Below are 26,727 nucleotides of genomic sequence, written 5' to 3'. Positions count from 1 at the left end.
TACATCCATTTGTTTTATTTTTTATTTTATTTGTATGTATTACTCCTAGTTCTTATCGGTTTGCCTCGTTTTCTGCACTGCTGTAACAATGAGAATTTCCCCTCTAGGGATCAATGAAGTGTTATTTTATTTAATCTTAATCTAAGAAACGCTTTTGTTAGTGAGGACTCGTCTCTTCTTCTTCGGTGCAGCAGGAGGCGGTAATGCGTTTCAGCTACAGATGACAGCTGCAGTTAATGAGTAGTAGAAGAAGAACCGGTTACGCAGGTGTTTACGTTTTCCTACTTCCGTAGCAGCCTAAGAAGCGGAGTGACGCTACCAATTTAACGTTAAACTCCACATCAGTGAAGAAGCTCTCGGTCATTCTACTCACTTTTTTAGCTTGAAGTATCAGAGATGCCTGACAGATAAATGTTATTAAGGTCGTTTGCTGTCCGCTACAGGCGCTGTATCGCGAGTTTTCCCTCATCATCCTTCGCAGGGCAAAAGCTAAAAGCTAGCTAGCGGTGTGTTAGCGGCAGACATCATTTAATAATTTAACAAATCAACGCCTGCTCCGCACTTTGACCTGTGTTAACGTAGATATTAAACTAGGCAGTCATGGCCACTAGGCGTCTGACCGATGCCTTCTTGTTAATGCGGAACAATGCGATCCAAAACCGGCAGATATTGGCTGAGCAAGTGAGTACAAACGACCCCCGTCTGAGTACACGTAGCAATGCTGCGGTGAGTGGTCTGCATCGTTTTGACATTTTACTGTGTGTGTTTGCATATAGCCAGTCACTGAGCTGTGTTAGCTAGATCCCTCTGTGTGCTAGTCGTTCAGATTCACGCCTCTAGTGTTTCTGTGCCCCGTAATCCCCCCCAGTCAGGATTGATAGATTGAGGATGAAGAGGCATGTAGGCATCAGCTCGAAATGTAAACAAGGGAGATAAATTGTGCTAATTATTAGTTTGCACTAGCGCCATTTCTAATTAATTAAATGAAGTAAATTGCGGGGTTTTTTTAAGTTAAAGCATGTTTTTAAGTCCTCATAGTGCTCCTCAGTTGTAGTATAAAGTGTGCTGTGGCCTTCATCGTAATGTGATTTAGTCTAGAGTCAAATTGTATCTGTAACTAATGAAGCTGGTTTGCTCCTGTGATTGTGGACATGTATGACACAAACCCAGGCAAGGAAAAAATACTGAATGAGATTCCTGAGAGCAAATATTTATCATTCAGAAATACAATTAATCCTTGAGTTGGGTTTACCTCTAGTGAAGCTATTGTGGGGAAAAAAAGCAAGACAGCTCCTCATCAGCCTTCATTTCTGTCTTTTTCTCTCACTAATTCTTCTCTAACACAAATTAGGGATGCACCATTCTGACCCTTTCACTCCCAATACCTCAACTCAGGATATCAGCTGATACTGGCTACAGATGCGATGCTGCGTGAAACTCATTGAGATCAATAAGATGCTATTATGCAGCAGACATTGGGGGGGATGTGGGGGGGGGGGGGTCACTTTTAATTACATTTTAGTCCATTCATAATGACATAGATGAAGAGACTGTATTTAATGTGGATTGGTCTGATACCCGATCAACGTGATACGGTCAGTATTGGGGCCGATCGATCCAGCGGATGGGATTGGTGCATTCCTAACAAAAATGTACACACATGTTTTATTGATATTCAGTCATTTGTAAAGGAATAGGTCACCTCTATATGGAAATCCTGCTATTATCTACTTGCACAGTGTCAATTAATAATCTGTTCAAGTTAATACTACAAAACAGCAACAAAGCGCCTATCACACTTGCCTCTCATTCTCTGACACTTTTTGAAAGTGGGAACAGCTTACAGCTCTTCCCCAGAAGTGTTTTTCACTGGAAGGAGGCCGGGTGCAGGATGCTCAGCACAGCAAGCAGGTGTAGAGTGTGTGTGACTGTTCACACTCAGCTGTTAACATTTTAACCAGTTACCTGCTCACTTAGGTGGATTCATTTCATCCTGCCTGTACTTTCAAAGACATTGAACATGGCAGGATATTCCATCAAGGTTTCTGTACTGCACTTACTAAAATATGTCACCTCATTATTTCATTTCTCTCTGATTATCTTTGATGTTCTCTGCAACCCCTGATGGCTTGGAAAGATCAGCCTTTCCAAGCGATTGACAAATCAGGACAGCCAAACCTATTGAGTGGAGACCTTTTAGATGGTTACGGCTCCTGGACAGACATGGTCTGTTAATGTATTTCCCTGTGTGACACAGTGTAGAGTGGTATGCTGGGGTTAACCTCAAGACCAGCAGAAACATCACCAAGTAGGATCAGAGTAAGGGAGCTGGAGAGTGATGCTGTGGTCTGGTACTCCAGAGCTGAGAACATTTGTGAAGAGTGAGTCATGCTCAATAGTGCAGCTGCTGTGTGTGTGATGAACAGCGCAAATACCATCATCACTCCTACTGGGGGGAAAAATGACTATTCACTATACTCTGATGGATGAGCCCAGTGATTTGGCTGCAGAAAACAAGACACCCCTGGCTCACAGGATGATATCCTCTAATGGAAAATAGCTTTAGATTTCTGTTAACTTTGCCAAAGACTTTCATTATTACCATAATGTCTTTGTTGCTTAGTAGGTTTTTAGCTGTCAGTGGCTTTTAGTAAAAATAAATTCTTAAACCTTTATTCAAAAATAGGTAAGATTTTCTACAATTTCTGGAACAGCTGTAGTTTTTAAGGAAGCGTCTTACCAAGATCTCAATTGCACAATCTGTGTTCCTCCTCACCATTTTGCTGAACCTGTCTGTAAAACTTACTACTACTGTTGGGCTACAGCTAATTCTTATTTTTAGCATCAGGTAATCTGTTGTTTTTCAATTAATTGTTTCTTCATTAATCACTGATGCCCAAAGTGATTCTGTGAAATTGCTTACTTAGTTGACCAAAGCATTCAATTTGTAATAACAATAATAAGTCATCGGTTCTTTCATGATTTCATGTAACCTGCAATTGTATTTTTACTTAAAAAGATTGATCAATTATATACATTTAAATTGATTCTGGTTTATTTGTGTCTGTGCTGATATTGCACAAACAGTACAAACGCAATTCTGGACACTTTTTAAACTGTTCAACTAATATTTTGTCTCATGTGGATCAAATGAAAGTAGTTGGATGTCAAGTGTTTATAAGTAAAATAATCTTTATGGTCTTAATATTGTTTGTCCCTGTTCAGTGTATGTTTGGTCTTGCTGTCCTTATATCAGGATTTGTCTGTGTTTGTTGTAAACTTCTGTTGATGTATATGTCTCGTCGCTCTCTACCAATGTCACCAAGCAGATGCTGGTACATTAAATTGGTGTTAAACTCTATGTGTTACTTGGAAATGAAGGACTACTGTATTATAAGAGCAGGCTGACAATGAACCACAAAGTGGAAACTGGTTAAATTTGTTGACACTTGTGTTAATTTCTGAGGGCTGTTTTCAGTCTGAACTCTAAGTTACTTTGCTCTTTTACTTTTCAGATTTAGGTCTTTATATTTTTAGTGCACATAAAAGCTGCACTTTCATTTCATTTTGCAGGTGTGCAGTTATGACGCACATACATATCCACAGGCTGAAATATGTTTGTACTGTTCAAAAGACAGTGACTCAACTAAAATGATTTGCTTGTCATTACAGATGCGCATGAAGCTGCTTTATACTCAGGCTTAAAATAACTGACTTTGCCCGAAGGAAGCAGGGCCTTGATCAATCAAAACAAGGCAGACACATGAGAGACGTCATTATCCAAAACAAGTCATATCATTTAAGGCTTTACTGATCAATGAATTATCAAAGATGATCATGAATTGATAGAAATACATAATTTTCTGTTACACAATAAGTTTATTACTCATCTTATATTGTTGTCAAGTTTCCTTTCTTTTGTTTCTTAAACTCAGACACCTCAGGTGATCTTGAGGCTCAACCATTTCTGCTCTCTTGCTTCAACCTGCTGTTTTTTTTTCTGACATTTTCTCACCATTTGTTTAAAGTGAAATTATATTGTTACTAGTTTCTGGATGATTATGGTTTATTTTTGCATTCACGCTCTAGTTTTACACTTTTTTTACATAGTTAATAAACTCAGGACAAATGTTGATAAAGTGAAAATGGCTAGAATTATTTTAAAGAGTCAATTATTAATCTTATCTTAAATTAATTGAATTGTTGGTGAGATTTGGACTCAGTGACTCTTTTTTGGTCACTGCTGATTTTCTGGGGCTCACTTTCTGTGACTTCTGTCTTTCTCTCTTTTTCCTGGGTCTCTATTGGATGGGATCACTCTGCTCTCTGCCAATCACATTAGGAGCTTGATGAGGTACTGTTGTTTCTCTTTGTGGTAGAATTACATTAGACACTTGAAATGGTACAACAAATCGATCAAATGTTATTAAAAATGTTTTAATAGAATCATTTGTTTTTGTTTTGTTTATTTGAAGTTGGCTGATGATCGGATGGCGTTGGTGTCAGGAATCAGTCTGGATCCTGAAGCTGCCATCGGAGTCACCAAGAAACTGCCTCCCAAATGGATAGAAGGGGTCGATGAGGTAAAACAAACAAACTTTGAATCGGAGCAGAAATGTCCAGACTCATCTCTGTGGGTTATGAACTGTTGAAATATTTTTGGAAAGGAAAAGACAGTGAACCAATAAATCCACATTTCCAATCCAAATCATCAAGGTCACAAAAGCATCAGTTTGGATTCCTCTTATCTTAAACTGGTGTCAACTAGTTTATGTGCAAAATAAAGTTTGTTAATGGCTTTAACTGCTATGTGCGCCTTTCAGATCCAGTATGAAATCACACGGGTTCGACAGAAGATGAAGGAACTGGCTTTACTTCATGACAAGCATATGAATCGTCCCACACTGGATGACAGTAGTGAAGAAGAGCATGCCATAGAAATCACTACTCAGGAGATCACACAGGTATCATAATTTAACACTGTAGTAATATAAATAGTGCTTATTTTTAGTGATATAAAAGTATATGTCTTGAAGCTTTTGTCCATTGGAAACACTGCTCAGGTTTTTTTTAAGCATATTTCAATTATTTTTCAGTTGGAAGTCATTTCTATTTGAGCATAAAGTCGTATTTTTAAGTGCATGACGTACTGATTCGCTCTCCTGATTGTCTGAGTTTAGTGCACGTTGAAAAGTTTCAAATGAAATTTGAAATCCATGTTGTTCCTTTCTGCTATTTCTCTAATTTTGTGTTCTTTCCAGATGTTTCATCGATGCCAGAGAGCTGTGACAGGTTTGCAGTCTCGTTGTGGCCACTGCACCGAGCAGGAGGAGAGACTGCTGAGAAACGTGGTGTCGTCTCTGGCACAGAGTCTGCAAGATCTTTCCACCAATTTCAGGCACACGCAGTCCAGCTACCTAAAACGTAAGAACTACTTCTATTGTGATCCATAATCACCACTCATTAGTTATCATGATGTTGGCATTATTTATGTCAAGAGGGTTTTTTTTGTGAGACTTCTCCTTTTCTTACTTTTGCTACTCATATATATTTGTACATGTATAATTGAGACTAAACTCAGCACACAGGTTGTGTTTATTTGCCTTCCGTCTAAGCAACATGTCGGTTTCATCCTGTAGGTATGAAGAATCGTGAGGAGAGATCAAAGCACTTTTTTGACTCAGGACCTCTAATGGAAGAGGATGAAGAGTTAGCTGTATATGACAAGGTAAGTAGCTTTAATCTTTATTTATCTGAAAAATTAATTAATTTCGTTAAACTCAGTTCATTCAATTAAACTGTAAAATTGAATACAGGCTGGTCAAATGAGAGTTGTTAACTCTTATTTGCACATGTGGCCTGTGTAGATAGAAGAATAAAAGCAGAAATATTACATGATTACAAACAGGATCAGAACAACAAACATCCATCCAAAGTCTGGACATGCACTCATTTTTTTGACTTTACTAACTGCACTAATCCAACTACCATAAGCAGGAAAATGGCTTTAATAAATATGTCTGAGGGAAATAAGAATGTAAAAATATATCTTAACTGCTAATAAGTGTTGCACTCAACTGAAATAAAACACATTTAGGAGAAATTAGCAACTTTAACAAGTATATTTTGGCCAATAAAAAACAGCCAAAGAAGCATTCTGCTGTCACTGAAATGATTTTTAAAACTTATAAAGCTCTACAACTGGATTTAATAATTATCTTCTAACAAGTATTTTTACTAGATTTTCTGCATTTATAATCAGTGTTTCTTTGTTTTCTTTCAGGGGTTCACAGACGACCAGCTGATGCTGGTGCAGCAGAACACAGTTATGGTTGAAGAACGAGAGCGAGAGATCAGACAAATAGTGCAGTCCATCTCAGATCTGAATGAGATATTCCGGGACTTGGCAGGGATGGTGGTGGAGCAGGTATTTGAAGTAGTCCCAACACACAGAATACAAAAATGGACTCCTCATTATAGCATGAGTCCAATTACTGAGATCCCAATAAAAAAAGTTGTTGTCCTTCTTGTACAAGCGTAAGGTTGTCAGTGAGTTACCCTAATGACTGCCAAAATGTAAAGCATCCTGCATATTGACTTTTTATCTTGTCTCAACGAGACTCGAATCAAAATCATTTCAGGGATTGTGAAAGAAAAATACAAATACTTAACTATGTAAACTCGGGTTCGGAAGGTCACATGACAGTGTCCTTGAATAAAATAAATGATCCAAAACTAAAATTATTTGCTTCCGCTAATAAAATTCCTTTTTTTTTTTTCTTCCTCAAGGGCACCGTTCTCGACAGAATCGACTTCAATGTGGAGCAAGCTTGTGTTAAAACAGAAGATGGACTGAAACAATTACAAAAGGTAAAGACAAAAGTCCAGATGTGATGGTGTGTTTCACTCCACAGTGTCACTGTTTTGATCAGGTTATTGTCACAGCACAAATGCACAGTACATATTGCTATTTATTAGAATATATTGGACTCTTTGTGTTGAAGTTAATAATCAATGTTGGGGAAAAGGCAGTTTTCAGCAGGCTAAAGACATGATTATGATATAATTTACCAAACCAATTATCAGGATCCACACTTAATTAGGATTTACACTTAACTATTTAAACTCTGCTGTTAATTCTTCATTGAATGTTTTGTCTTTACACATTAAATTGAAAGCAAGTGAAATATAAGATTTGACCTTATTTTCATTCTCTTTACAGGCAGAACAGTATCAGAAGAAGAACAGAAAGATGCTGGTCATTTTGATCCTCTTCATCATAGTCATTGTTCTAATAGTTATTCTTTTTGGAACAAAGTTTTAATTAAGCATTCCTCTGGCTTTTGTTTTCTGTGTGGATGTTTGTTGTGCATCTGTGTGGACTCGGTTCTACTCAAAACAAAGCTGACTGCCTTTCATACCCACCAGGAAACGTCTGAAGAATTCCACGTCTCTCTTTACCAGGTGCACTTCGGGCGACGTGGAGATGTTTTTGTGGTTGATTTTAATCAAAGAAACAATCAACAATCTGTTTGAGCTGTGGCTGTTTTATCAAGCAACCCGCACCGAAAATGGCCAAGACTCTTTTGACAGAGGTTTGCTGAACCCGACCACGTTGACATATCTGTGTCTTATCAAACAAAAACACTTTGTTGTGTTTAAAAAAATGGACAACCAATGTTAAATTGCTTAAAGCAGAACATTCTCTGCTTGAATTCAAAGCAGGAATTGTGATGTTTGTTGTGTGAAAATGCATCATTTCTGTCCAGTATCATTGCAAATGTTTTGTTTTCTGTGAGGGAAGATGTGACGAGAACAAACGTTTGTGGAAGAGAAACATGCAGCAGATTAACTTTACTGCAAATTCATTTTCATCTCATTATTACACCTGGCTCAGTATTTTACCTTGCAAGACGAAAAGAAAATGTTTTGTATTAAAGCAGCACTAGATATGAATAGAATAGTTATAAAGTACCAAAAATATTCCTTTGGTTGAAGGACCACCTGCTTTTTTATCCCTTCACTCCCAAATTTAATAATAATAATGATTTTCTTGTAACTCCACTGTTGGTCTGAGGAGGGCGTCGACAGCAAGGAACTCTCTCCGAATCATCCTCTAACTTTAAAATCACCTGTTTCACACCTGCACTTTTCATGAAGTGCTCATTTTAAAACACTCGATTGTTTTTGTTTTTCATGGTCCTTGCATTAAGTGCTACCTTTATTTTTTTTTTTTTAAACTCTTGCAGTTTGCACATATTGAGGCCTGAGTGAGAGGGGGAGGGAGGGAGGGGGGGGTGTTATGGATGTAATACTACTGTCATCTGTATGATGAAAAGAATTATTTATTTTTTAATAACTACAATTAATCAAGAGGTTCAGAGGTGTTCTGTCTCCGGCAGAATTACTGTATATTGAGTGTCTCTGTAGTCTAAACCCAACAGTTATTGTCCGCTCTACTGAGGAAACTGTGACATAGTCCAACACAACCAGCCATATGAAGACATGAGGTTTTTTTTTTTTCTTCTTCTTTTCAGATTGGACACTTTTTAGTTCGCTGTGTTGGAAATTCTTTACATGTTCTAGTGTTTTATAAAGACTGATAAGCTGGAATGATGAAGAGCTTTATCTGACATGTACACTTTCTACGCCTGTTAAATCATCTTTGTCATTGATGTGAAGTTGTGTGTGAATAATGGTTATGATGATTATGTCCTAGTGGTACGCTACTTATGTTTTGTTTGGAAAACAGAACTGGTGAAGAGATGGCAACATGTTTTTTTTGTTTTGTTTTTTTTAATAAACCTGGAACATGATGGAGTTTTGTGTGTTTTGAACTGAAGCATTGATACATGTGTGGAGATAAAAACATCAAACATAACCTCAACTGGATAAACACAGTTTATCAGCTCCAAGTCTCATACTTACAGCTCTGAAGGTTGACCTCATGGAACAACATGTTTTTCTCATCATTAATCAAATATTGTTGGGGTTTCAACTGCTCGTTATGCACACTACACACAGATCTAGATTTTTGTAATACAGATATTTTGGGGTGATACTGTTGATCTGATTGACACTAATTCACAAATTCAGCTGTGCATTATATTGCACCCCCAAATATCTGAAACAGGGCTACAACTAACATTTCATACTTTCATTATCTGTTCATCTGATGATAGTTCTCTTGATTAAGTGAATAATTGTTTTGTCTATAAAATATCAGAATATATAGAAAAATGCCTTAAAGCTCAAGGCGACATCTTCAGATGTCTTGTTTAGTCAGATCTACAGTCCAGAATCCAAATATATTCAGTTTACTATTTTGTGTGACACATATTTTCACATATGAGATGCTTCAACCACAGAATTTCTGGCATTTGTGCTTAAAAATGACAAAATTGCTTATTCGATTATCAAAATAGTTGCCCATCAACTTCTGTGGAGCAACTAATCTATTAATTGACTAATCGTTGCAGCTCTAATCTGCAATATGTGGTATATAAAGGTAAAAGAAGAAAACGTAATCAAAGCATGCATGAGCATATATTTATGCTTTGATTTATATTGAGTATAATTAATAGCTCTCTTGAAATTTAAACTCCAAACTAAATCTAATTTGTAAATTATTTTAATTAATAACAGTGTATGGCGGAAAGGGGTTAAAAGACGAGATAAAGGCTAATTAATTATTCTAATGTACACTCATCTCGAAACGACCTCACACAAGCTTTTTGCACTCCTCATACAACTTATTCAAATAGCACGCCAATGTTACTTGACCTGGAAGCGATATTTTTTTCCTAGGAGGGCGAAGTCATAATCTGCCCTACTCTGCCTTTGATTGGCTTACCCTGACATTCGTACCCTAACCTTAACCAATCCACCCAACGAAGGCAACGTTTATTAACCAATCAGAGGTAGAGTAGGGCGGGTTATGCCTTCGCCATGCTAGGAAAACAAACTGACGACCTGGAAGATGAACAACCGTTTGACAGCTGCTGCTCATAAACATTGCGGACTTTAAATATCGACTACATGCGACAAATCAACCGATCTCATTCACATAAACAGCCATGACTTGTGCCGGAGATGAAGACGACCCGTTTCCTGTTGACGTCTGTCTTTTCTCTGAAACATTTTCTCAAGATAATGTTTACAACTTAATAGGTCAAGAGCTGAAGATACGACAGGTGTTCGGGGCAAACCTCGGCGTGGCTGCCCCGGTGTGGGAGGCTGTAAGAGCTGTTAGCTACACACTTATAGACATAGTGTTGCTGAGAGTGGGTTGTGTTGAATGACACAGGTGTGTATTTGTGTGCACACAGGCGTTACACTTGTGTGGTTACTTGGAGGATCAGTCTGTGGAGCTGAGTGGAAAACGCATCATAGAGCTGGGAGCAGGGACTGGTGTGGTCGGTATTGTGGCAGCACGCCTCGGTATGTTGTTGTATGGAGTCATGATAATGATTTAAGCTATTGAACCCTCCCTGGCTGGTTGAAAATGTAAAAGATCTTAACTTATGTCAGCCTCTTTCCTCATCCACAAGAGAATCACTTCACATGGTTTAGTCAGTAAATTAAAGGACCAGTGTGCAGGATTTAGGGGCATCTAGCGGTGAGATTGCAGATTGCAACTTTCTAAATACTCCTTCTGCCCTCATCCTACCCTTCCAAGCATGTAGAAGAACTTATGTTGGCCATGAAAAACACTAAAGGTCCTCTCTAGAGCCAGTGTTTGGTTTGTTTGTTCTGGACTACTGTAGAAACATGGCAGTGCAACATGACAGGCTCCGTGGAAGAGGGAGAAAGGTCTATCTGCAGTCTTGTAGACCTTTATGACATACCCACTTTATTACACGATCCCCCTCCCCCCATCGTGTCACCTTAAGGGCATGCTACACGACACACTTCCCTGACTCTAGACTCACAAGTCAGTCTTTAAACGCTTTGCTCATAGAGACTGAGAACAGAAGTTTCTCCCAGGTTTTGTGGTTAAAACTGGGTGGAAACAGAGAGTTTTTTAAAAGCCCTGCATTGCAGAACCAATCCAAAGTCTTTAGGGTGGCCCTTCATATTCGGGCAGTAGGGGGTAAGAGGCATAGGTTTGTTAGCAGGCGTTCTTGCCACTGTTTCAAGCAACTGCCAAGCTTTATTTAGAGGATTTAGAAATCTCCAAACTTCAGTGGGCAGAGACCTCCGATGTTTGGTATTGTGAGACTATGCTGACCCCTAACCCTAACTATCCCGCTGCTCATGCCTAAACCTAACCAAATGGGTGTGTCATGTAGTAATTGCGAGTCCATAGATAGACCAACTAGGGAAGAGGATCTGCTCCCTATGTAGATATAAAGGGCTCATTTTAAGGCAATGAAAACACAATGGTTCTTATTTTCACTAATTAAAATATACTTAATATTATATTCAATTTCTGCCATGTTCGTTCCGCTAGATGCCACTAGATTCTTCACACTGCACCTTTAACTCACATGCTAGGATTTCTGTGGCTCCATCCAGTTTTTCCTACATTTATGCAGCTCACTATTGCCTCCAGCAGAGGCGCTGCAGACCTGCTGCAGCTGCTGGAGCAGATGTTGCTTTTATAGTGTCAAATTGACCATTATCGTTTATTCAGCACCTGAATACACATGGTGTATGTATCCATCTGTAAGGAGAGTATATTTGTAGTATGTACAATATATCTTAAGTTTATTTCCTCTGATCATCAGTTGATAATTTAATTGACAGTTAAATCAGTTTTTTGTATCTCTTCCTTTCAGGTGCAGTCGTGACCCTTACAGATCTTCCTCTGGCTCTTCCACAACTTCAGGCCAACGTCTCTGCTAACATGCCATCCAGTGGTTGGCCCTCTGCCCCTCCCACTGTCCTCCCTCTGTCCTGGGGTGAGGACCACATGAACTTCCCCTCTGACTGGGATCTGGTGCTTTGTGCAGATATAATTTACCTCCAGGAGACATACCCACTGCTAGTGGAGACACTTGCTCATTTGTGCAAGAACGGAGCCGTGGTATATCTCTCGTCCAAAATGCGTAAAGAGCACAAGACTCCAGGTTTCTATGAAGAATATCTGCCAAGCAGATTTGATGTGGAGCTTGTGCACCGTGATGACAAACAAAACAATAATATCTATAGGGCAGCTCTAAAGAAAGACCAGTGACAGCAGGGACAGCCTGCTGCAGGCCTGAGACCTGGATTAGTTACTGCACTGAGACCAGTTACGGCTCTGGTCCCCAAGCTGCCTTTTTAGAAGAATAAAAAAAAACAGTGAATGCAAAATGCACAACTCTCAGAAAAAAACAGCTCAGTTGTTGTTAGATAATCCACTCTGTCACTTAAACATATTGAGTTTCAAATATTTTTTTTTTTTACTCTAAGCTACAGTTGCAGCTAAGTGGAACCATGTTGAACAACTACTTCCTGTTTACTTAATTGACCATCAGTTTGTTCAAATAAAGTGTTTCTTTTATTTATATATTTATATGGTTATTCTGTGAACCATTTTCAGTCATTTGAGAAATCTGATGTCCTGTTAATGTCTCTCTGGTTACAACAGATAATGTTTTTACGTATGTACAGTACATGTTCTACTGTGATTACAAATGGAATAAAATGGATATATAATTTTCTTGTTATTAAGTATTCTGATGATTTGTTTGTCTTCAAAATGTATTTAAAGTGTGATTTTGGAGATTTTGTATAGAGTTTTCAGAACAATGTGCCCAACTAAAATGATCTTTTTGTGCTTTTGCTCATCTCGTATTACCTACGAATGGATAATTGCAGTCTTAGATACTGAGATTTGTCACCAGCGCAAATCAGTCTATCTTCCTCTTCTCCATAAAAGTAAATAAATTGAAGAAAAATGATCAAATCAGAATTTTATTGAAACTGATAAGATGTGGGGCATATTTTTTTTACTTTATTGATCAAGTGATTCATCAAGCTTATTGTTTTATCAGTGCCGGAGACAGCCTGTTGGTGCAAAGTCAGACGTCCCTATTTGTTTTTTTTTCTTGCACAATGACAATGTTAAACGTGCTGCTGTATGAGCCACATCACCTTGATATTAGTGTCAAGAAAATAATTGACATGAACAGAGATTTAAATCAAGTAAAACAGACGTTTCTCTGCACATGACGGTGCTGAGCCTCACTCACTGGATGTCATTTTTTATTATCAATATCCCTGCACTGAAATGCTGAAGTCTGTCTAACATTAAAGCTAAAAAAGTTTTTATTTTCTATGCAATCACACTTTAATGTTGATGGCACCATATTGTTATTGCGGTTACTGTCCACACACTTCTGTGCAGTTTAACATCTGCTCAGTCTGGACTGACACAAATTGGAGTGTGTGTGTGTGTGTGTGGGCGGCCTGTTGCTATGAAAAACATGTTATTTTCTATATTATTTATTAATTAAGATATATGAAACTCAAAACAAAGATTGTCTCATCCCCATGACTATTCTGTCAACATCAACAGATTGCCCTCCCTGCAGCCTGCTGTCTGTACGTACTTCATCCCCTCTCTCCTGCAGTCTGCTGATGTACAGACTTTCTGTTCAGAAAAGGAAAGCCTGTTTGTTACGCTGGAGAGTTTCAAAGAAAGGGAGACAACCCGTCCGCTGCCCGTCTCTCCCTCTGCTACAATTCAGCCGACAAAACAACAGATCCCTATCTCCATGCAGAGTCTGCTCGCCATCACGCCGAGCACCTCCCACGCCAATGTCATGCAAAGTGCACATGATTGGTTATGTGGATATTCATCATTCAGAGAGCTATTTGGACTGATAAGAAAACATCCAAGCAATGAGAATTTTTAGTTTAAACACAAATTCAGATTCACATTTTAGTTTTTCTATTATGATCTCAGATCTCATTTTTGTAGGTGTTATTTTAGTGTGAGATGAGAGTTGTTTTCATTTGCTGCGTCACATTCGACCGTGTCTGCTCCAGAACTAAATCCATGTTAGTTTTATACATGTTGTAGAAAAGTCTGATTCCAAGTATGCCTTCACATTAGTTTTCTAAGACTTAAAAAGGGATGATGTAGCTAAAGATAGTATTTCTAAAAACCTGAATAAAAAAATTCCTCAGTGGTATTTGAACCGGACATGTTGGTTGGACGAGAGGAGGGTGGCCTTACAGCGACTGGGGAGTGGGAGTGTGTGTGTGTGTGTGGTTATAGAGTGGGAGGGGGACTGAAAACCACCATCCTTTTAAAACAAGTTGTCCTGTTTGGACTTCATTAGATCTCAACTCTCAACTCATGAGCAGCAAGGAAATCAATCTGAAAACAACAATTAAAGGTACATGTTGTCACTGTTTATGTAGCAATATCTAACAAACACTAATGTTGGAATAAGAGCATACTCTTAGATAATTTGTTTTTTAATTTTCTAAAAATATTCAAATATATGATCATTTTTTCTTGCATGTTGCAGATCTGTTGATCAGTACAAATGATGGAGTTCTGGCCCGAGAATCAGGGGCAGTTGCCTCCATACGCTAAATTCGGTACTGTTCCTGGCAGAAATTGTACACATAAGTAAGTATTCTCCTTCTCTCCTCTGTGTGTGTTTATTCGATAGACAGATGAGTTTGTTGCCTTTTTTGTGTGTTTGCATGACAAACTAAAACTGATTTTTACAGATCAGTCCTGACTCTCAATGATTAAGTGTCCTGTAAGCTGCCTCTCTGCAGACTAACCGTAGACAAAATTAAACTCTAACTGCAGCATAGAATTAATATCTGTAGATGACTGTGAAAATCTATTTTTTTAGCAATACATTATTGTCACTTCTTGAATTAGTATTGGACCATACAGAAAAGCTGCTACCAAAGGCAAAAGCAATGCTGTCTCAAAAGGATTAATTTATCGTTGGAAGATTTTCAAAAATACAGCAAATAATAAAATGAACTGTGATTAGGCTTTGGTGAAAATGATATATTCCCACTTGTATTAATACATATCTTTTAATCATTTTACCCACAGCTATCATGACAGACATCAGGCACCCCATTATCCTCCAGTGTACTATGGTGAGCAGCAGGACCAAGGCAGGGAGTCCGGTTACTGGACTATGCCAGGATCAAGAACAGGAGGGGCTCTACAGGATTACACCAACTGGACAGAGCCAGAGCTGCCTGCCCTGACTTCTTCTCACTTTCCTTTTATTCTGGACCGCCACGCTCAGCAGCACCAGGACCTGGGAGAATATCATACTCAAGAAGCTAGAGACAGAGAGTGGACAGCAGCTCAACGAGCAACGAGGGAATATGAGAGAGGGTTTCTAAGAGAGGGATGGCAGAGGAGGTGGGAGCCCTGTAGTCCTGTCCGCTACAACAGGGAGGTTTCCAAGAGGACCGACAGCAGCTATCGAGAGCTGGAGGCTTGGGCGGCTCGTTACAGCCACTCGCTTCCAAGGAGGAGACGTATAGAGGCAGAGCTGAGAGGGGCGTCACACGGGCTGTGGGAGAGCAGCAGGGACATCAGGAGCGGGACAGATCCTCGAGCAGCAACGCTGCAGCAAGTCAGACAATCTACAAACATTAGAGAATCGGGACTTTGGGACAGAGGTATCAGACAGCAAGCTCCAACCTATTATCCACCACAAGTTCCTGCCTCTGACACAAGCCACGTGTTGGACATTAAAGAAAAGACAGGCTACCAAAGGAGGATGTTTAGCCAACCTCCTGGCTATATCGCTCCTCCTCCCTATAACAGCCCACTTAAAAGTTCACCTGTAACGCACCACCGTGACACCAACTGGGAGCAGGAAGGTAAGAGACAAACCTACTGGACACAGCCAACACTCAGAAAGCAGGACATGTATGATAAGAAGAACAGAGAGAAAGAGGACTACCAGAAACCAGAAGGGAATCAAAAAACCTTCTCAGAGCTTGATGGACTCAAGCACCAAAGACAGGAAGCAGTTGCTGTACAGGCAGGCAGTCCTATCAGTATCCAGAATACACAAATACAGCATGAGTGTTTGTTGTCTCTCCAGCAGCCACAAATTATACAAGCAGTTCAGAATACAAAGATTAACGAGGAAACATCTTCAAAAGTCATTGAAGGGAGGAAGTTCAGATTAAATAAAAAGACTGGTGGGTTGACCATATTCTGCCTTGTGTCTCGAATAGCAGGCACAACAGAATCCCCATCTCTGCCACTTTGCACCTCCCAAACAATCATTCAAAGCACAGAATTAGGAGAGGTTTCTAAAGGTTTAAAGAACAGTGGTGACAATAATCAAATCCTTGCAGATGAAGTCGACTTCAGAGCACAAACACTCACAGAGGAGACAAATACCCAGCCCTCCAGTGTGAGTAATCTCAAAGCCAAACAGACGGGGCCACCAACTAGTGTAGAAAGTGAAGTGCTTGTAGAAAATCTATCAAACAAAGATGAGACAGATGTTGTCTCTCCAGACAAAATTGATGCAGATTCTACATTACCGAGACAAGTTGCTCAGTCGATGCCACCTGTGTCAGTCAAATATCCTTTGTGGAAGGAGCCAAGTTTCACAAGTAAAGTAAACAGTGAGGAAGAAGCATCAGATGATGTGCACAACCTTGAGGATTGTGCTGAAGATGTTAGTTGTCCAATAGATGTTGACGTGGACATCAAGAAAGACACTGAGTCTGAGGACAGTAAGGATCTCCTGGTTATTGACACAACCTGTGTTGTTGTCAAAATGGAACTGATTCCATCCCCCAAGAAAGAGCATGTTCACTTTTTAGACTCCACAGCCGAAAGTGAACTCAGTCCACTTGATATTCAAACAACCATCCCTCCTGAATGTGTCCAATCAACCAGTCAGTTGAATCAGGATGTGGCAGCTGACCAAAACGCAGAAACAAAGCCCTTGCAAAAGAACGGAAGGCCTGAAACCGAAGTGGACGCAGATCTTGTGGTACTTGAGGCAGAAAGTGAAATCCCTTTCTCCTGCCTGCCCTCATCTCTAATTCCTGAAAGAGAAACTTTAGAGGAACGCGCCGAAAGAATCCTAGGAATCCCTCTAGAGGACTGTATCACTCAGCAGGAACCTGGAGATGCAACATCACTTCTTGAGCTGCATGTTGAAGACCAGGAAGAGGAGGTTGAATCTTCTCAAATGAAAAACAATGATGTCACTGATGAACATGACACAAAGGAGGAAGAACAGTCAAAGAATCTTCTGGAACTTGACCAAACCAAGGATGCTGTGTGCTTGAAAGAGAAAGCCAAAGATCTGGTAGCAAATGAAGGTAGTGAAGATTTTACAGGACCTCAGGAGCAGGCGTCTAATGTGTCTAAAGAAACTAACATTGACTGCCAACCTGGAACAGACACCAACAATGTACAGGAAGTTGAAATGATCAAGGATCCTCTGCTTGAATCTAGTAGTGGAGAGGGTGCAAGTGAGCAGGGTCAGGAAGAAAACCAACTGGCTGAAAACAACGCCTCTTCTCAAGATCCTTCTCAGTGTCTGAGTTGTCTGAATTCACCCACTGACCTCTCTAACTTTTCTTCACCTTCACCCTCCCTACACTGTGAAGAACCCAACCCTGCTCTTGCTCTCATACTCCCACCTTCTGATCTTACATCTCTAATAGAGGAAGGTCCTGATCCTGAGTTGACTGCGCTTGATTCAGCTGCAAACCTGGTTCCTCAACCTGAAACCTTATCCCTTCCTCAGACCCCATCACAGCAACTGCCGTCTCCTCTGCCTCCTGGATCTGCTGAACCCTCCCCATGCTCCACTCCCTGTACAGATCATTCCCCGACCCCTCCTCCTCCCCTTGATTTAATGGTTCCAACTGCAGAAGCAATGTCCACTACTAACTTATCTGTTGAGGACCAAGACAAAGAGGTACAAACATCGCAGCTAATAGGAAATGAGATTAGCAATGCCCTTGAAGACCTTGCGAAAAATATTGCAGAAGAGCTGGTGTCACAATTTGAATTTAGCCAATCCAAGGAAGCTGCTTGTGTAAAAGAGAGTGATGTAACTGGAGAGGAATTACCAAAAGAGGTCAGTGAGCATCCTGCAGACCTTTTGGAACAGACACCTGAATTGTCCAAAGAACATCCTGTAGAGTTTAACATTTTGCAGGAACAATTTGAATGTGTCCAAGCAGAAGATGATACTTGTGTCAAAGAGACAGAGGAGCAATTACAAAAAGACTTTAAAGAGGATCCTATAGACCTTTGGGAACAGGCGCCTGAAATATGCAAAGAAAATGTGACTGACAGTCAAACTGAAACAGAGGTCAAAATTCTGCAGCAACAATTTGAATGTGGACAAACAGATGATGCTTTCTGTGTAAAAGAGACTGAGGAGCAATCAAAAAAAGAAGACGATGACCCTGCAGGTCTTTTGGGACAAACAATATCCAAAGAAGATGCTACAGACTGTCAAGCTCAAATAGAAATTTTGCAGGATATTGAACCCCTGACTGAACCTTCAAATTCTTCTCCTCCCTCACCTTCAGACTCAGACTGTGAGGTGTCTCAAATGTCTTTGGATGTGCTCTCACAATCTCAATTTACATCTCTGCAACATGCATCACATAAGTCAAGCACAGAGTTTGTTTCTCTTTCGGAAATGGCATCAGTCTGCCCCTCAACTCTAAATCCTGATGCAGCTGTGGCTGAGATCACAGAAACTATCCCTCCTCCTCTTCCTCTGGACTCTTGTGAAGAATCCCTTCAGTGTTTGTCTTCCTGTCCTTCTAAATCTGCCCCAGTTCTGCCTCCCAGCTCTTCTACTCCACCTCCTCCTGAAGAGGAAAGTGGAAGTATTTCCTCCGACTTACCCCACAAAGAGGAGCCCCAGTATCCGAAGTCCCTTTGGGATGCAGTGAATCGCATTAGGAAACACACAGCACCCGACTCTGAGAATGAAGAAGAGGAAGTGAGTGAACTGTGGGATCCAGAGAGTGTAGGGGAGGACTTGGGTTGCTTGGATGTGGTGGTGGACTTAAACCCAGAGAACGTAATGTCTTATTATAGTGAAGTAAAGCAAAAAGCAACTGTGTCTTCTCCTCGTAAAAAAACAACTGGAGAGAAGGAAATTTTTGATGAAGCAGGGCAACAGAAAGTTTCAGAGAAGGGAAGTGTGGAGAACGTAGAGGTGGGACAAATCAAGCAGGATCCATGTCATGAAGAGCCAACCAGACATGCTGAAGAAGACACGCTGTCCTGCAGCAGCATCAGCAGCCACGACTCTGGTGACACTGTTATTGTAGCAGATGAAGACGAGGCTGAGGAAACAATGCTTGATGTTGTAACAGAAAGCAAGATGGAGACTGACGGGGGGTTCCACACGTCTGAAGGAGAGCAACGCTGCTCTGATGAAGTAAAGGATGAGACTGTAGCTGAGGAAGGGGTAGATGGACATGAGAGTGTGTGCAGGGTTGAGGTGGAGAATATAAAAACAGAGGCAGCGGAAATGATGGAAGCAAAGCAAAAACAAAATAAGGAGGAAGATTCCACATCCTAAGAGATCAATATGGTCTCAGATGAAATCACAGGTTGAGAAAAAGGTGCTGATATATGTTTTTGTAGAGTTACAGGGATGACTGAAAGTGAGTCTGTAAATTAACTGGATAAACAAAGAATACCAGTTCAATATTTTAACTAAAAACTAACAACTATATAACATCATGCCTGATAATGAAAGTCACTTCCCACATAACACTCTGCAGGAGATTTTTTTTAAAAAAGAAACTGTGTCTTTCATTTTTCATGGCTGGTGATGCATTTACTGTCATTATAAAAATGTAGGAATTTAACATTACTGAAATCTAAATCCAAACCAACTCTATTTATTTTACAAAACTGTTCTTGTATAGCAGACTTTGCCATATTTTTCTTCAAATCTTAATTTATATCTATGTGCTATTTTTTAGATAATATTCTTTTTTAGATTATATGCAGTTGTGAGACTCTGAAACCAATAGAATAGAAGCATAACACTTTACTTTAAGTCCTCCTAATTAGCATTTATATGCAGTATATTAACAGTTAATGCATAGTTTATAACACACTATAGTATAGTTGTGATATAAAAATGTATTACTGTAGTTGTCAACATTTATAGCTTCTCCTGTGGGCATCCAAAACTGGATTCTGGTATATAAACAGGTAATGAATGACAATATAGTAAAACACAGTTGTTGTAATAATTATAAGCAATGTCTTCACAGGGGAAGTTATAATTGTTGACAAATACTGTACATTAATAAACACTTTAAAGATGTCCTTATAGCTGCTTACAACTACATACTATGTTATGAACCATTTATTAAATGTCTGCATACTGGTTAAAAATGCTAAATAGGGGAACTTAAATTAAGTGTTAATAATACAAGAATTGATCATTTGGTGTGATTTGATGGTGTGGTGATATTTCTGAAAGCCAAGCTATTGTTCTGTACTGTAAGTAAATAAAATGATGGAGTGCATTCACAAAATGTCGTTGAGAGTTTATACTATGTCTTTTAATGACTTCTTGTGTTGTGGAGAGACTGTTTCTGAAGTCAAGAATGAACTTTTAGTCTCAACTTCTATGCAAACATCCTTCAGTTGCTCAGGATATGATAATGATAATTTGAACATTTAGTTTTATGAAAATTGGGTAAACACATATGACTGAAAGCTACAGAGCTGCTACTAAATGGACTTTGTGGTAAAATTGTTTTGTAAACTACAAATCCCAAGATTAAGAAAGAACTTTTCATCTCAACCAAAAATTAGCCAACAAATTTTTAAAAAAAAAGTTCTCCAGTGATAATGATCTTTACTAAATAACACTTATAAACAAGGGTAGACTATCAGTCATTCAAAAAGTTATTTAAACATGTACAAACACACTGAAGTATTTGGTGAAAATCTATGTAGTTGCCTGTGTAAAATAAATACTCACTGTGTAATTAGCTGATCATTAATGGTTATTATAAAGACTTTTTGAAGTAATTTCATTTCTGCATACTATTACAGTTTGGATACTAACATAGAGACAGTAGGAGGTGGAGCTGTTGGCTATGGAGCAACAGAAATCAGATGTTTTATGAGTCTTCTGTGATTTACACAGCAAGTATGCAGACATACACAAGTCAAAACTGAGTACTGAAAAAAGCTCACAAAAGCATGTGATGATTATTTGTCACCTTGAAATTGGACTTTTATGCAAATATCAATATATATATACACAATTTCATGATTTAATTAATGTATAGTTGAAGCTCTTTGTTTTATAGTTTAGAAATTAGAAGGTAAACTGGTGTTGATGTTGTACAAATATATTTCCAATGATTGAAGACAAAACAGATGCAGAAAACTTACAAAATTTATATAAAAAAGGGAAACTTGAGGAGAATGTTCACATGAGACTGTAAGTTCATTTTTTTCATACATTGTAAAATAATGATACCAAAAATACTTCCTGACATTTCTACATCAACAGTACAGCAATGAGGATTTTCCAACTGTGTGCAACATTTTTAATTTAGATTCAACAATCAGATTGTGGACTACAGCACACTCTAGTGGGGTTACAAATTGATTAGACCACCAAGAAAACTCAACTGTACTCTCAGTACTCAATAATCTAAAGAACTTATAAAGTAATGAAGCTGCAACTGACCAACAAATTGCTTTTTTGTCTGGTATGAAGAGTTTTTTCTGCTCTTGATGTAAAGGGCAGCATGGAGGGAGTATATCATTTCCAGACATGATTACTGTTACTGTTAATCCATACTATTTGCTACATCTCAGACTTTGTTTCCTACAGTTCATATATCACTGTCCCAGCGGAGTGTAAATTAACAGACACAAACGGGGAGTTTTAAATTCACTTCAGGTTACTAAAAGCTACAAATTCAAGTTTGAATTCAGTATTTCTCACAAAGAAGTGCATGAATGTTAAGTTTTTCAGTAACAGAATTCCTTTGTTTTCTTTTTTTAACTACTAAACTTTCAATTAATCTTCACTTACAAATGTGTGATCAGTTTCTATAAAAGTAAGACCCACCAAACTCACCAAGAACCCTAATAAATTTCAAAGTATTAAGCTTGCCGATGCTCCTCCTCAACGGTGAAAGAAGACGGGCTTTTGAATTGTGTGATCTGACATAATGAACCTTTAAACTGTGATCTTTCACTTTTTTGTTTCACATTAAGGCATATTCCACCCAAAAACAATTAAAGTGGCATTGGTTTGGCATCAGATTCCTGTGATCTTGGTTTAATAAATAATGGTAACCTTAATAAGACTAGAGCTGAAAATGTAATTTGGCATCAAATGACCCTTTCTTCATCAGTGAGTTGACAGTATGTGTGAGCTTAAGAAGAGACTTTTTTTTTGCTGCCCATGAATATGGATTTAAGCACCACTTGATAATATTTCAACCTGACTTCTGTACTTGTCTTAAAGTTACTGTATATAAACAATCTTGTAAGAAATCCTGTATCTAGCAGGAAGTCTAATTTCACTTATACAGTTTCACAGTTTCAGTTTTGTCTGGTAAAGAAATGAGTCTCAATCCAACCTCACGTTATCAAGTAATGAATCTGAAAGCAAGATGAGTAATATGAGAAACAGGGATGACATGTATAATAACTTACAGTACATGAAGAGGTGAGGTGACATGATGCTAAAAAATGGTTGTTAAGTGAACCCTAAATTCTCCACGATCACAGGATTTTAGATTTTTTGAACAGAGGGATTTGTGTACATCTTCCGCCACGGCGTAAACCGGTGGTAAGTGACAACTGAAAAAGTTACAGCACCAAAAGTCTCCGTGTCAGCTGAGGAGATGCGGCAGCCATGGTGACAGGATGTCAAAGCTCGTCATGGGGCATTTTCAGAGCGTGGTCACAGAGGTCTGCGGGACATGAAAACACTGAATTACAACACAGTCCCTGTAAAACACACCGAAATATGAAATAATAATAATATAAATAAAAGAATCCTCAAACATATGTCCAATAAACAAGGTGAGTCAAAAACGTACCTGTCCTCTTGCTGCAGAGTTTGTCTTTGACGTTATCTGTCTCATGAGCGAAGAACTCAATGATTTCATCTTCATGCTGCTCCACAATTGTTTCACACTGCAGAGACGAGTCGATATAAAGCGTTACAAACTGCACAACTCACGATATAAGTCTCAAGGTCGAGCTAAACAGAAAAATTCTACTCACTGAAAATTTTAAACTGGCTGTAACTCTTGAATCCAGCGTGGCCTCTGAGAGGTCCATGGGCTCCCCGCTCCGAGATTTGACCCTAACGTAGGACTTCCTGTTTGTGGACGAATCGGTGTGCTCGCCGTAGTCCTCCATCCTCTCACACACACTCTCCATCAGCTCCAGGAGGTTTCCCTCTGAGCGCGCCAGAGGAACCTGGTGGCACCAAAGATCATGAAAACGTCTGAATTAAAACAGGATGTGAGGTTTCGGTCTATGTCAATGTCTATGTTTATTTAGTGAATATTTCTTTTACATTTCCAATTGAAAAAAAACCCCATTGTATTCACTTGCAGCACTGGGTATCGGTTCAGAGTTCAGTATCAGCACCAGCATAGAACTTGAGTTACTGTAGTAACACTACAATATTCCCCTTTTATCAATATCTTGCGTTACTAAGAAAAAACAACATTTCCTACAAACTCTTTTTGAAAATGTAACAAAATAAAACAAGTTCTAACATGCATTAGTTTAAAGCTGTATAAGCACAAACAGCTGCACAAAAACCTGCAATGACAACTAAATAAAGTACAATACATGATTAAAATAAGCAAAGCCTGATCAAAAATAAGAACATTCAACATTTGAAAGCTCAAATCATGGTCACTTGACAATAAATCATCACAGATGGATATTCAGATTCACTATGACTCATCTCAGTGTGAAACTTGACACTGCAGAGGCCAAACCCACATATCCAGCTGTACTGGACTTGTTTACAACAGTAGTTTACAGATGCAGACTGAGCTGGACACGGATCACTATGTGGCTTTGCTGCTGCAGCCTCACCTCTCTGATGGACTGGCTGCCATCCGGGTTGATCCTGAAGGAGCCCGTCTGGATCATCTTCTTTGGGTCTATCTGCGAGATGGCCCACTCCATCTCATCTACCAGAGCCCTGCAGGCTGTGAACACACACACACACACACACACACACACACACACACACACACACACACACACACACACATACATACATACACACACATATATATATATATTTATGAGGACTTTTCTGCGTGTGTGCTGAACAGATTGTGTTGAGGTGAAGATGGATGGACACAAACCTCCACATCTGATGTCTTGTCCTTGTCTGGCTGCCTGGCAGGAGCTCAGGAGGAGACACGGAATAACACAGACTGTGAGCAGAAGAGCCGCTTCCCTCATTTTGCATCTAAACACAGATTTCAGGAGAACAAGAGGCTTTTGAACACACCAACCGGTAAAGAAACATTCACGTGTAATCGGCAACAAAAGTGTCTCTATGCGACCACCGTGACCCAGAGAGAGACGCGGGACAACAAAAACACACAGTTAGCCCAACTTTTCATTCAACTTACGAGCTTCTGGCAGTGTTTTCGGAGACCACCTTTACGCTTTTCCACGCTGTTACATCCCAGTCGGTGAAATGTGGTGACGTAGGCAACGGAGCTGCTGGACAGGATGAGGTCGAGCTCGAGACAGCGCCCTCGTGCGGCCAGGAAGATGCCAACAGCCGTATGAATGAAACTTTTCCATTTCTAGGAGTTTCTTAAATTAAACATGTTATGTAATTTTGTACATCTGTAGAGACTGGATCTGGGAAGGTCTGGATTACACCGACAACTTGTCAGCTTTTATAAAGGCTAAGAAAATTAGTTTTTTCTTTGTTCATAAATGTAAATGGTGCAGAGTATGTTTGCCTACACGAGTGGTAAAGGTGCCCAGAAATTACTCACACAATATTGTACACCTTAACCATATTTGTACAGAAAGCCTGAGCTGCAATTAAGCCAGCACCAATCAGTGAATGTTATACACATAGTGGTTAATTGCTTCAGCTGAGTTGTGTGGGCAGATACTTATTCCTGCTCCCCTGCCTCATTGTGTGCGTGAATGACACACTGTAAGTACTCATTAACCTTTATGCCTACTATTCGAAGAATACACTTGTTTATTTACATGTTTTGGGGCGTTTTTTAAAGTTTGTTTGCCTAGCCACCATTTATGACCATGTGCTAGCTTAATTGCCTTGCTGCACGTGCTTTCTCCTGCGCCTCTGCTAATGTTTAAGCAGATGGACTGTTCAGTAACTATCATGAGTAATAAAGTTAATTCACACTATGTCAGACTTTCATTTGAAACTGTACATTTGTTAATAAGTGTTGGTACTATTTGGAGATGCATTTTGCCAATTTAGTTGTTAGCCTGTAGGTGAGCTTATTACAATACTTCCGTGATTCCTAATATATGTATATTGTTTATTTTTTATTTCAGACAACACTACCTTTATAGAATGGAAATGTAGCCTAACCCACTGTGACATCCCAAATAAAAATACTTTCCTTGACTCTTTGACTGGAGTATTGCCAACCCAGATAAGGGTTTCTATCTTCTCAATAGAATTTATTTAAGTTATATATTTAAAAAAAAAAACAACAGTTTTAATAAGTCGCTAAGGACTCTGCTCCGACTGCTCGGTTGTTACCATGGCAACAGAGTGTAGCGCGCCCGCACACTTGTGATGTTGGAATGTTCTGGAACGTTGTGGTGTTCTGACACGTTACTCAGTTCCAAGTCACATAATAAGTAGTTATGATGCTTAAAGTCAGTCAGTCTGGCACAGCTGCTTTTTAGGAATGAATGACAGAGAAACTGTGCAGGATGTGGGACTACATATGCCAGGAAAGCTTCTTTTCCTGCAGAGTGTGGGAAATGGATTTAGTAAATGGGAGAAAACTGAGTAAAGAAGTAAGTATGTAGGTCTAAGTGGGTGAGAGTCACTTTTGAAAACCATAGACTTCTCCAGGTAGGACAATGTCTTTTTTTTAGTCTATTTCAAAATTGAAAAATAGTATAATTGGCCATTACAAATTCCCAGAGCTCATGGTGATGTCTTGATACTTGTTTTGTTTGACTAATAATCCCAAACCCAGAGATATTAATTTTACAGTGATATAAAACAGGTAAAAGTAGAAAATCCTCACAATGAAGAAGCTAGAACCAGAAAATATTTGCAAATTTTGCTTGAGTAAACAATTTCAATGATTAATCGATTATCAATAATGTTGATCAATTTTCTGTTAATTGACTGTAATTTATTAATTGACAAATAGTTTCAGCTCTAATTACTAGAGGTGGTCAACATCCCTGTCAAAACCCTGCAGATATACTGCATGGTGCACAATTTGTGCACTGTGCTGCTCCTCAGCTGGGGGGAGGTGTAGAGGTCACCAATACAACCTCTACACCTCTTAATGGTCATATGTACATACTGGGACAGTAAGCAGTATCCAAACAAATTTCACACATTTCACTGGTGTGTCGAATTATTTCCAGTAATAAAGAAACATCAAGAATATTATTATTGAATAAAACCAAAAATCAAACTTCAGGGATTAACTGCATTTCTCTGTTCTTTGAATACAGATTTCTTCTAGACTTTTTCACTAAAAGAAGGATCAGTTAAGTTTTAGAAACAAAAACAAAACATG

The 26,727-nt window shown here is 39.1% G+C and overlaps 3 protein-coding genes across 5 annotated transcripts; 2 read left to right on the top strand and 1 right to left on the bottom strand.

Moving 5' to 3' along the window:
- The first annotated feature begins 243 nt into the window (after nt 1-243).
- Nucleotides 244-8,816, top strand: stx16 (syntaxin 16). 3 transcript variants are annotated; one of them, XM_044349531.1, is made up of 9 exons: nt 244-726; nt 4,343-4,354; nt 4,476-4,583; nt 4,824-4,964; nt 5,262-5,424; nt 5,640-5,728; nt 6,284-6,427; nt 6,790-6,870; nt 7,223-8,816. In XM_044349531.1, the coding sequence occupies exons 1-9, from the start codon at nt 601-603 to the stop codon at nt 7,322-7,324; spliced, it is 966 nt and encodes a 321-aa protein (XP_044205466.1). In that variant the 5' UTR covers nt 244-600; the 3' UTR covers nt 7,325-8,816. The 3 variants fall into 3 exon arrangements, with proteins under 3 accessions (XP_044205466.1, XP_044205467.1, XP_044205468.1); XM_044349532.1 differs by having other exon boundaries at nt 245-681; XM_044349533.1 differs by lacking the exon at nt 4,343-4,354 and having other exon boundaries at nt 245-681.
- Nucleotides 8,817-9,962: 1,146 nt separating this feature from the next.
- Nucleotides 9,963-12,887, top strand: LOC122979998 (EEF1A lysine methyltransferase 3-like). The gene is made up of 3 exons (XM_044347663.1): nt 9,963-10,238; nt 10,329-10,440; nt 11,781-12,887. The coding sequence occupies exons 1-3, from the start codon at nt 10,077-10,079 to the stop codon at nt 12,176-12,178; spliced, it is 672 nt and encodes a 223-aa protein (XP_044203598.1). The 5' UTR covers nt 9,963-10,076; the 3' UTR covers nt 12,179-12,887.
- An 8,409-nt stretch (nt 12,888-21,296) lies between these two features.
- On the bottom strand, nt 21,297-26,498 carry cnpy2 (canopy FGF signaling regulator 2). The gene is made up of 7 exons (XM_044348769.1): nt 26,366-26,498; nt 24,595-24,784; nt 24,322-24,428; nt 24,044-24,159; nt 23,213-23,410; nt 23,026-23,122; nt 21,297-22,896 (listed from the first exon to the last, which is right to left on the bottom strand). The coding sequence occupies exons 1-7, from the start codon at nt 26,496-26,498 to the stop codon at nt 22,853-22,855; spliced, it is 885 nt and encodes a 294-aa protein (XP_044204704.1). The 3' UTR covers nt 21,297-22,852.
- Between the last annotated feature and the right edge of the window lie 229 nt (nt 26,499-26,727).

The sequence above is a fragment of the Thunnus albacares genome, chromosome 4 (assembly GCF_914725855.1).
Source record: "Thunnus albacares chromosome 4, fThuAlb1.1, whole genome shotgun sequence".
Taxonomy (NCBI): Eukaryota; Metazoa; Chordata; class Actinopteri; order Scombriformes; family Scombridae; genus Thunnus; species Thunnus albacares.
Note: the sequence above shows the minus strand (reverse complement) of the source record. Positions and strands in the feature narration are given on the sequence as shown.

Coding starts and splice junctions, on each gene's coding strand:
- stx16 (XM_044349531.1), top strand. CDS start 601: ATGGCCACTAGGCGTCTGACCGATGCCTTCTTGTTAATGCGGAACAAT. Junction 4,584..4,823: donor GGATAGAAGGGGTCGATGAG/GTAAAACAAACA, acceptor TGCGCCTTTCAG/ATCCAGTATGAAATCACACG. Junction 4,965..5,261: donor CTACTCAGGAGATCACACAG/GTATCATAATTT, acceptor TGTTCTTTCCAG/ATGTTTCATCGATGCCAGAG.
- LOC122979998 (XM_044347663.1), top strand. CDS start 10,077: ATGACTTGTGCCGGAGATGAAGACGACCCGTTTCCTGTTGACGTCTGT. Junction 10,239..10,328: donor CTGCCCCGGTGTGGGAGGCT/GTAAGAGCTGTT, acceptor GTGTGCACACAG/GCGTTACACTTGTGTGGTTA. Junction 10,441..11,780: donor TATTGTGGCAGCACGCCTCG/GTATGTTGTTGT, acceptor TCTTCCTTTCAG/GTGCAGTCGTGACCCTTACA.
- cnpy2 (XM_044348769.1), bottom strand. CDS start 26,498: ATGACCATTAAGAGGTGTAGAGGTTGTATTGGTGACCTCTACACCTCC. Junction 23,411..24,043: donor GCAGCCAGTCCATCAGAGAG/GTGAGGCTGCAG, acceptor TGGTGCCACCAG/GTTCCTCTGGCGCGCTCAGA. Junction 22,897..23,025: donor ACTCTGCAGCAAGAGGACAG/GTACGTTTTTGA, acceptor CATGTCCCGCAG/ACCTCTGTGACCACGCTCTG.